Source organism: Triticum dicoccoides, chromosome 7B, assembly GCF_002162155.2.
Source record: "Triticum dicoccoides isolate Atlit2015 ecotype Zavitan chromosome 7B, WEW_v2.0, whole genome shotgun sequence".
In the NCBI taxonomy this organism is placed as follows: Eukaryota; Viridiplantae; Streptophyta; class Magnoliopsida; order Poales; family Poaceae; genus Triticum; species Triticum dicoccoides.
The window spans coordinates 741965912-741976708 of record NC_041393.1 but is presented as its reverse complement, the minus strand read 5'-3'; the positions used below and the strand labels follow the sequence as shown (position 1 = coordinate 741976708).

The following is a 10797-nucleotide window of genomic DNA, read 5'->3' as shown; positions in this document are numbered from 1 at the left end:
TGCCTAGCAACCGATCACTTTCTCCCGCATGCATCACGCTCTCCAGCTAGCTTGGATGATTACACGCACCATCACCGAGCATGCATCCCCGTACGTCGCGATAGGCGCAGCCCGCGCGAGGACAAGGTAGGTCGCTGTCGTCTCTGTGCATCGCATCGCATGGACGCATGCACCGACGGTAAGCGTCCGTCCGTCTACCGGTCTGACTCGGACGATTGATCGCGCGCGTGTTACACGGCTCCGTCGATCGACCCGGCCCTTTAAATACCGGCCCATGGGACACCGGCATCCTCACACCAAAACCTATCTAGCTTTGCCTATTGCTACCACATCACGCACGAACTAGCTAGAGTGAGAGCCATAGCAGTTTCGGCCATGGCGAGGAGCATTGCTCTGGTCTGCTTCCTCGTCGTCGGTCTCTGCCTCGTCGGCGCCGTGTGCGCCTCGACAGTGGTGGCTGGCGGCAAGAACGGAGGGCGGCTGGTGAACGCGGTGTACGTGTTCGGCGACTCGCTGGTGGACGTGGGCAACAACGACTACCTGCCGGCGCCGGCGCCCAGGGCGAACCGGCCCTACGGCATGGACCTCCCCGGCAAGCCCACCGGCCGCTTCACCAATGGCTACAACCTTGCCGACGTCATCTGTAAGTGTACCCCTGATAGCACTCCATGCGCCCACTACGTGCATGTATGCTTAATTATTATTGCTAATTAACATTATCCGCAAACGTATGGGAAAGGCAGCAAGCTTAACATTATACATGTGTGCACCGGACGTGCATTTTAACCTCGAACGGGATGGACATGCATGACTGTTATAACCACTAAATTAGTTAATTTCTGACTGAAAAGTCGTGGATATATAATAAAAGCAAGAGCTTAATTTGAAGATCAAACTCAAATCATATGTCAAGATCGAGATATGAACGACATGTTTATGAAGTGGACGGACAAACGTGTGCGGCAAATTAACAATGCAAACCCACAGCTTGGATCATGCACAATAACAAACGAATTAAATAAGCAGCTAGGTAACCAAGTTTCTTATACATGTGTTTCATATATATGTTGTACGTGCAGCACAACGTGTGGGGTTCGAGATGAGCCCCAAGCCATACCTCTCCATGCTGCCGCACGACAAGATTTTACTCGGCCTCTGCAAGATTGGCGCCAACTACGCTTCCGGTGGATCCGGCATCCTCGACACCACGGTACACAAACAACTTCAAGCTTGTGACTACAAAGCCACTCAGGAGCATAATATTATGTAAGTACATATATTTGCTGGTTAATTATATGCATAACACATCGATCTTTTGCAGGGAAAAGGGACGCTCACGATGCGCACACAAGTCGAGTACTTCAAGAAGGCGGCGGACAACATGATTTGCTACCCAAGCAAGGAGGAGCACCTGGCGCGGTCCCTCTTCCTCCTCAGCGGTGGCGGCAACGACTTCTCGGCCTTCGACCCCTCCACGGCCAGCCCCCAGGCCTATGTCGTCAAGATGGTCACCACCTACATCGAGCACATCCAGGCGCTCTACAACATGGGAGCGCGAATGGTGGGGATCCTTGATGTGCCGCCGATCGGGTGCACGCCGGGGCAGAGGGTCGGCATGCCCAATGGCGAGTGCAACGAGCAGGCCAACTCCCTGGCGCAAGCATTCAATGGCCTCCTAAGGGCTAAGCTCGCCGAGGCTTCCGCGACTACCATGAAGGAGCTCAAGTACTCCATCGCCGCCAACTACAACATCCTCAACGACATGATGGACAACTCGCTCGTAGCCGGTACGCACGCAGATACGCTAACCATTTTATTCGATTGTACGCACGCAGCAAGATTCTTGTACGTACGTGCATGAACTAATTCATGTGGACTGTTTCCATACATGGCCAGGGCTGAGGCAGGTGAAGACGGCGTGCTGCGGTTCGGGGAAGCTCAACGCGGAGGTAATGTGCAGCCACCAGGGCACGACGGCGTGCCCCGCCGCGGAGCACGATGACTACATGTTCTGGGACATGCTCCACCCCACTCACGCCACCATCCAGCGCGGTGTCGTCGCCCTCTTCTACGGCAACGGCCCCAAGTACGGCGAGCCCGTCAACTTCGGCACGCTGGTCACGGGCCAGAACCTATCTCCCGCGATCAAGATGGTGGTCGACTGCCAGTAAACGGCGACGTTCGTCGTCGGCATGCTTGCCTAATTCGAAATAATGATGATTTAAAATTTGCAGCAGCTGCTAACTAGCTAGCTAGGAGCTAGCACTCAATAAGAGGATGATTTTCCCGTTAATTATTCCATGCGTACGTGCTGCTAGCTCCATCTTGTGTTGAGTTTTGTGCTTCAATTATTAGTATGTGGAACTAATAAAGTGGTTAAGTAAATAAATCTTGTCCTATCCGGCCCGCGTGTGGTGTGCAATGCATGATGCATCGATAATTCAACATCTGACACGATCTACAAAATTTGCATACATGCTTAATTATCAGCTGCATAAATATGTGATCGATCTTGAGATCATAGAAAAAGGAAAAGAGAAACAGTACATAGATGTGAGTCGTCCTTGTGGTCAATTGTGAGGTCCATCCGATCACATGCAATTATGCATGCAGTGCATGGTACCGCGAGAAGATGGATCCGACACAGTACCTAGCCGAGCCAATCACACAAACTACACAGACACACATAGCACAGTAGTTTGTGGTCACCCTATATCTTTTGAGATCGATATGCTTTGCTAGCCAACAAAAATATAAAGATATGTCCACGTGTTATCAGAAGCCCTACTACACATGTGGTTGGATTGTTATGAAGACAGTGATATCCCAACTCATCAGGGTTCAAGCCCTAGACTTGACGGGTACTCATAGGGTTCAGGTTGTGCATGCGTGCGTTTACAGAGGTGAGTGTATTCTCGTGTATGTGAGCGGCTTCAATTGTACTATGTTAAGAAAAAGAAGAAAAGCATCCCTTCTACTCTAGCTGTCCATGAAGAGGCAGGAAACTACAAGTTGTTAAAGACTTAAGAGATGGGCCAGACCTTGACCCGGCCAGGCCGGGCCAAATGTTTACCTGCAGGCTAGGCCAAATGAATGGTGATCTATATTTTCCTTTTTTTTGTATGTTTTTGATTTGCTTGAAAAATTCATGTTTGCGTTTGAGACGTTCATTCCACCAAGTGTAGCAATTCCTTATTTTTGTCAGGGAGCAATTCACCTTGTTATATGAGCGGAACTTTAACCGAACGCAAGTTTGGAAAGTTCAAAGACGATAGCTAAAAATGTTCAAAGAAACTCTAGAGGTTTCATGGTTAAAAGAAGTCACAAGTTTGGGGTTGAGTCATGGGAGAGTTTGGAGAAGTAAAAATACCAGAGAGTTCATGACACTACGAGAAAGCAAAAGAAAGTACTCCCTTTGGTCCTTTATACTCTCATTTAAGAATTGTCTGAGTCAAATTTTATAAAGTTCGACTATCTTTATATGAAAAAATATCAATATATACAATACTAAAGCTACAAAATATGAAAATTAAATTAATGATGCATCTAATGATATTGAACCGTATTGTGAATGTTGATGTTTTTCCTATAAAGTTGGTTAAACTTTACGAAGTTTGACTTCAAACAAATCTTATATGTGAAGTAAAAAGGATTGGATGGAGTAAAAAGAAACGCTAGAAGTTTACTGGACAAAATACTAAAAGTTCAATTGCTATTGCGACGACAGGTTGGCATGGTTCCAATAGAAATGAAGTAAAATAAAACATAAAATAAAAAATGCAAAAGTTTACATTAAAATAAACAAGAAGTTAGAGCTTTGAAAATAAAAATGTCATGTGAAAAATAATTAGAAATTCCAAAATCTTATAAATAAAAAATTAAAAGTTAGTATAGAAAAGTTAAGAACAATCCCTCAAAGTACACATGAGTAAACATGGTGAGGTTATCAAAATTAAAATAACAAAGAAGTTCAATTTTTTACAAAAAAAGGCTTTTGCGCATTTCTAAAAATAAAACTAAGAAACTAAAACAAAAAAAACTAAGCACTTCAATGTTTACACAAAAAAAATCAGATTTTTCCTGTTTAGAGAAAACCAAAAATTTCAAATTAAAATAATAGAGAAGTTCAATGTTTATAATTTTTTGTATTTTTCTTGATTATAAAAATAAAACCAAGAAGTTCACATTTTGTTTTATAAAATAGAGCAGTTCAGTTTTTATAAAGAAAATCTCTTTTGCCCGTTTGTACAAATAAAATCAAGAAGTTCAAATTATAACAAAGCAGTTAATTTTTTTGGATTTTGTTGATTCTACAAATAAAACGAAGAAGTTTAAATTAAAATAAGAGAGTAGTTCAAGTTGATTAGAAAATTAAATATTTTCCGCTTGTAAAAACAAGCACACCAACTCCCTGGCGCTGGCTTTCAACGGCCTCCTCAGGGCCAAGCTCGCCGAGGCCGCCACGGCCACCATAAAGGAGCTCAAGTACTCCATCGCCGCCAACTACAACATCATCAACAGCATGATGGCCAACTCGCTCGTAGCCGGTACATATGAACTAGCAGCTAGGGTTCGTACGAAGGTGCATGAACTAATTCCTGTGGACTCTCTGCACGCACGGCCAGGGCTGAGGCAGGTAAAGACGGCGTGTTGCGGGCCCAGCCAGGAAGCTCAACGTGGAGGTGATGTGCAGCCACCTGGGCACGATGGCGTGACCCGCCGCCTAGCACGATGAGTACATGACATGCTTCACCCCACGCACGCCACTATCAAACGCGGCGTCGTAGCCCTCTTCTACGGCAACGGCCCCAAGTACGGCGAGCCCGTTAACTTTGGCACTCTGGTCACGGGCCAGAACGTATCTCCCACGATCAAGATGGTTGTCGCCGACGAGTGAATGATGGATGGCCACTAGTAGAAAAATGGCCATTCGAACCGGTTCGTGAGGACCATTTGTCCCGGTTCACGAACCGGGACTAAAGGGTCGTAACTAAAGCCCTCCACCTTTAGTCCCAGTTCGATCGGGAAGCGGTATAGATAGGGCTTCACGTGGCCGTAGCGGCTTGCCCAGGCAGGGGGACCTTTTGTCCCGGCTGGTGCCACCAACCGGGACCAAACACTAGTACAAAAAGGGGCAAATCTGAGACACATTAGTGCCGGTTTAATTTTGAGCCGGCACTAATGTGTCCATTAGTGCCGGTTCCAACGGCTAGCCGGCCGTTCTCATTAATACCGGTTCGTGGCGAACCTTTAGCACCGGTTCGTGCCACGAACCAGTACTAAAGAGAGTGGTGGCAGGATGTTGTCAGTCTGGGGCCCGTCCAGCACCTTCAGTACCAGTTCGTGGCACGAACCGGTACTAAAGGTCGACGTACATAAACCCTTCGTCCACCCGAGCCACTCTGTTCTTCCCCTTTCCACTCACTTCCTCTGTTCTTCCCCTCTCTTCCTCGAGCTCCTCACAAATTTTGCCCAAAATTTGTCAAGATTTGAAGGCCTCCATCCATTCAAATGATCACAAAGGTTAGCAACTTTGTCGTTTCAACTCTCATTGCTAGATTAGCCCTTGCAATGCTTTGTATAGTGATTAATTTGGGAGGAATTATATTTGCTAGTATTTGATTTATATGCAATTTGAGGTCAAAAATAACACTTAGTTTGCATATGTAGGTGTGGTTTACTTACTGCCTTCTAAATCTCCGTCGTAACCACCGTCGATCGCCCGCACCGTCCCGTCGCCGGCACCACCTTGTGGTGAGGCTCTTGTTCATGAATGTTTTACATTACCAAATTGATGTTTGTGTGATTTGGATACATAGTTACTCCCATAATTATCTTACCCGTACGTTGTTTGTTATACATAGTGCCATGGTTTTGATATCCGTCCCCGTCGGCCCTCGTCCTTGTTATGATTCGGATGTGGTATATTCTCTTTTAAAACTAGTTGCTGGATTTCGTGTTTATGACAAATTATGCCCATCAAGTTGACATAGATATTTTTATCTAGGAGGTATGTGAACCAGAAATTCCAACCGACCCTATTGTCGAGAGGTTAAATTTAATTGAAAGAGAAAACGAGTATTTGAAAGAAAAATTGAAAAGAATTGAGGGGGAGAAGATGGAATTGGAGTTGCATGTTGCCGATGATGATCACAAGATCAAGATGGAGAAAATGAGGTTGAAGATTAGAAAGATTAGAAAATATGCCATTGATAGTGTGGCTTGGTATCATTATGCTGTTGAATCAATTGTTACCTTAGCTGCGATCTTGATCGCATTTGTTGTTGCATTTAAATTCTTTAGTTAGAGAGTTATTTGTATGTTGCATTTAATTAAGTGATGTATATGAACTTTATGTATGAACTTTATTTATGAACTTGTATTAATTTGGTCTGTTCGGTGTTGTGTAATGAAGATGAGCCGACAATGGATGTATGATGACCGATGCTCTCCCGAGTTCATTAATGGCGTGCATACTTTTCTGCTTGCCGCTGAGGCAAATAAGCGGGCGAATGGTTTTATGCCTTGTCCATGTGCTGGCTGTAAGAATGGTCACAGTTACTCTACGTCAAGAACCATTCACGTCCACCTATTTGAGTCCGGTTTCATGCCCCACTATAATGTTTGGACCAAGCACGGAGAAATAGGGGTTATGATGGAAGACAATGAAGAAGAAGAGGACGACGACGGCTATCCTGGCCATGGGTTCCCTGAATACGACGATACAACAATGGGTGAAGAAGCTGAGCCGGCAATGCGGGAAGAAGCTGAAGAAGAGGCATCAGATGAGCCCGCTGATGATCTAGGTCGGGCCATTGCCGATGCAAAGAGAAACTGCGCAAGTGATCTGGAGAGGACGAAGTTGCAGCGCATGTTAGAGGATCACAAGAAATTGTTGTACCCGAATTGCGAAGCTGACAAAAAAAAGTTGGGCACCACACTTGAATTGCTGCAATGGAAGGCAGAGAATGGTGTATCTGACAAGGGATTTGGAAAGTTGCTGGTAATGATAAATAATATGCTTCCAAAGGACAACGAATTGCCCGAGAGTACGTATGAAGCAAAGAAGGCTGTCTGCCCTCTAGGGTTAGAGGTGTAGAAGATACATGTATGCCCTAATGACTGCATCCTCTACCACGATGAGTACGAGGATTTGAACGCTTGCCCGGTATGCGATGCATTGCGTTATAAGATCAGTCGCGATGACCCTGGTGATGTCGAGAGCGAGCGCCCCAGGAAGAAGATTCCTGCCACGGTGATGTGGTATGCTCCTATAATACCATGGTTGAAACATTTGTTCCAAAACAAAGAGCATGCGAAGGCGATGCGGTGGCACGTAGAAGACCATAAGAAAGACGGAAAGTTGAGAGTACCCGCTGACGGTTCGCAGTGGAGAAAAATCGAGAGAAAGTACTGGGAGGAGTTTGCAGGTGACCCAAGGAACGTATGGTTTGGTCTAAGCGCAGATGGCATTAATCCTTTTGGGGAGCAGAGCAGCAACCATAGCACATGGCCTGTGACTCTATGTTTGTATAACCTTCCTCCTTGATTGTGCATGAAACGAAAGTTCATTATGATGACAGTGCTCATACAAGGCACTAAGCAAACCGGCAACGACATTGATGTGTACCTAAGCCCATTAGTTGAAGAACTATTACAGCTGTGGAATGGAACAGGTGTACGTGCGTGGGATGAGCACGGACAGGAAGAATTTGACCTAAAGGCGTTGTTGTTCGTGACCATCAATGATTGGCCTGCTCTCAGTAACCTTTCAGGACAGACAAACAAGGGATACCGCGGATGCACGCACTGTTTGGATGATACCGACAGTATATATTTGGATAGTTGTAGGAAGAATGTGTACCTGGAACATCGTCGATTTCTTCCATCAAGGCATCCCGTAAGAAAGAAAGGCAAGCATTTCAAAGGTGAGGCGGATCACCGGACGAAGCCTCGCCACCGTACTGGTGCTGATGTACATGATATGGTCAAGGATTTGAAGGTAATCTTTGGAAAGGGTCCTGGCGGACAACCTGTTCCAAAGGACGCTGACGGACGCGCACCCATGTGGAAGAAGAAATCTATATTTTGGGACCTGCCATATTGGAAAGACTAGAGGTCCGCTCCGCAATCGACGTGATGCACGTGACGAAGAATCTTTGCGTGACCCTGCTTGGCTTTTTGGGCGTGTATGGGAAGACAAAAGATACATCAGAGGCACGGGAGGACCAGCAACGTATGCACGGAAAAGACGGCATACATCAGGGTCAGGCCAGCTACGCTCTTACCAAAGAAGAGAAGGAAATCTTCTTTGAATGCCTGCTCAGCATGAAGGTACCGTCTGACTTCTCGTCGAATATAAAGGGAATAATAAATATGACAGAGAAAATGTTCCAGAACCTAAAGTCTCATGACTACCACGTGATTATGACGCAACTCCTTCCGGTTGCATTGAGGGGGCTTCTACCGAAAAACGTTCGATTAGCCATTGTGAAGCTATGTGCATTCCTCAATGCAATCTCTCAGAAGGTAATCGATCCAGAAATCATACCAAGGTTACAGAATGATTTGGTGCAATGTCTTGTCAGTTTCGAGTTGACGTTCCCACCATCCTTCATCAACATCATGACGCACGTCCTAGTTCACCTTTGCGAAGAGATTAACGTTTTGGGTCCTGTATTTCTACACAATATGTTCCCCTTTGAGAGGTTCATGAGAGTCTTGAAGAAATATGTTCAGAACCGTGCTAGGCCAGAAGGAAGCATCTCGAAGGGCCATGAAAATGAGGAGGTCATTGAGTTTTGTATTGACTTTATTCCTGACCTTAAGCCAATTGGTGTCCCTGAATCAGGGCATAAGGGCAGACTCGAAGAAAAAGGCACGCTATGAGGGCAGCAAATAATATGTATGGACGGGCATTCTCTCACTGAAGCACACTACACAGTTCTACAGAATTCCGCCTTGGTGGCTCCGTATATGGAGGAACACAAGAATTTTGTACACTCCAAACACCCGGAGAAGTCTGACGACTGGATTACACGCGAACAAACGAGGACTTTCGCCGGTTGTTGCAGAAATGTGCCCTGAATGATGGCGATATTCAAAATCACCTGTACTCGCTGTCCCAGTTACCATCTTCGAATATAATGACTTTCAAAGGGTACCAGATAAATGGGAATACATTTTACACGATCTCCCAAGATAAGAAGAGCACCAACCAAAACAGTGGTGTCCGCTTTGATGCAACAACCAACACGGGAAAGGAAATATATTATGGTTACATAGAGGACATATGGGAACTTAACTATGGAGGTGATTTGAAGGTCCCTTTGTTTCGGTGCAAATGGGTCAATATGACATGAGGCGGGGTAACGGAAGACCCGCAGTACGGAATAACAACAGTGGATCTCAACAATCTTGCGTATGCAGACGAACCATTCGTCCTAGCCAATGATGTGGTGCAGGTTTTTTATGTGAAAGACATGTCTACCAGGCCGAGAAAAAGAAAAGATAAGGAAGCGAATGGATCATACGACGAGCCAAAGCGCCACATAGTTCTTTCAGGAAAAAGAAACATCGTGGGAGTGGATGACAAGACAGACATGTCAAAAGATTATGAAAAGTTTGATGAAATTGCTCCATTCACAGTGAATATTGACCAGGGCATCCAGTTAAATGATGAAGATTTTCCATGGCTATGGCGCAAAGGGACACACGCGAAGAAAAAGTTTCATACCCAAAGATCTGGGATGTGATCGGCTTCACTATCATCACTTTCTTCTGTGTTTCACACGCAGGAGGGAATCTCTGTAATAGTTAGAATAGTTATGTGTTTTGGCATTTAAAACGCGAATTTTTTTTATGTGCAAACAAATTCTTTTCATGCATTTACTGATTTTTTCTAGCTAAATGACCCTGAAATTAAAAAGCATTTCAAATCACTGAAAAATCTTTTTTCAAAGTTAAGTTATTCACAAACTAGTGATTCACACAAATTTCAAATAATTCAAAATTTAAACTATTCAAATTTGAAAACTACCGACACTAACAGAAAGTTTGTAATTTTTTGTACCTAAAGAAAAAATATTCACAAAAAAACTATAAATACAACAAAAAACAACTCAAAAATAAATAAAACAAAAATAAGTAAAGCGAAAAAAATAAGAAAATAAAAAAGCCCGCCTACTGGGTCAAAGCGGCCTGCATACGACTAGGAAACCAACCTTTTGTTGGGCCAGGACGCAGGCCCGCAAAGGCCCAGTAGGCCCACAGGGCAGAAGAGAACGGGTAGGCCTAGTAGGCCTGCTTAGGAGAGGAGCTCGAGAGAGCTATCGCACTGGGGCTTATAAACCAGTGCGGTAGCCCCTCGGCTAGCGAGGTGGGACTAAACTTGCGCACCGCCTGGAGCCAGCGCACCCCCTTTAGTACCGGGTTGTGGCTCCAACCGGTACTAAAGACCCCCCACTTTAGTACCGGTTGGTGCCACAACCCGGTACTAAAAGGGATGCGCTTCCCGCTGCTTGGCCTGGCCAAAACAGACCTTTAGTACCGCTTGGTGGCTCCAACCGGTACTAAAGGTCCTTCCTATATACACACGAGTTGAAAAAAATTCACTTTCCCTCTGTTTCTTTCCTCTGTTTCCTCCCTCCGTCGCGCCGCCCTGCCCCGATCGACGTCGTCCCCGTCGACATCGCCGCCCCCGCCCCTCGTCGCTGACCCCGGCCGTCCCCGCCCCTCGTCGCCGCCCCCGTCGACGTCGTCGCCCCGGTCGTCCCCGTCCCCGTCATCCCCGTCGCC

General features: G+C 45.7%; 1 protein-coding gene across 2 annotated transcripts in view; it reads left to right on the top strand.

The window, feature by feature from the left end:
• The first annotated feature begins 307 nt into the window (after positions 1-307).
• LOC119336681 (GDSL esterase/lipase At5g33370-like) overlaps positions 308-10797 on the top strand; it is a 26238-nt gene continuing 15748 nt past the window's right edge. Inside the window, exons 1-4 of one of the 2 annotated variants that reach the window (XM_037608754.1) lie at positions 308-643; positions 1080-1210; positions 1322-1787; positions 1897-2399. In XM_037608754.1, coding sequence (XP_037464651.1) covers positions 376-643; positions 1080-1210; positions 1322-1787; positions 1897-2171 — 1140 coding nt within the window. In that variant the 5' untranslated portion in view covers positions 308-375 and the 3' untranslated portion in view covers positions 2172-2399. Of the gene's footprint in view, positions 644-1079; positions 1211-1321; positions 1788-1896; positions 2400-10797 lie in introns of those variants that run through there. The other variant, XM_037608755.1, reaches the window with a different exon arrangement.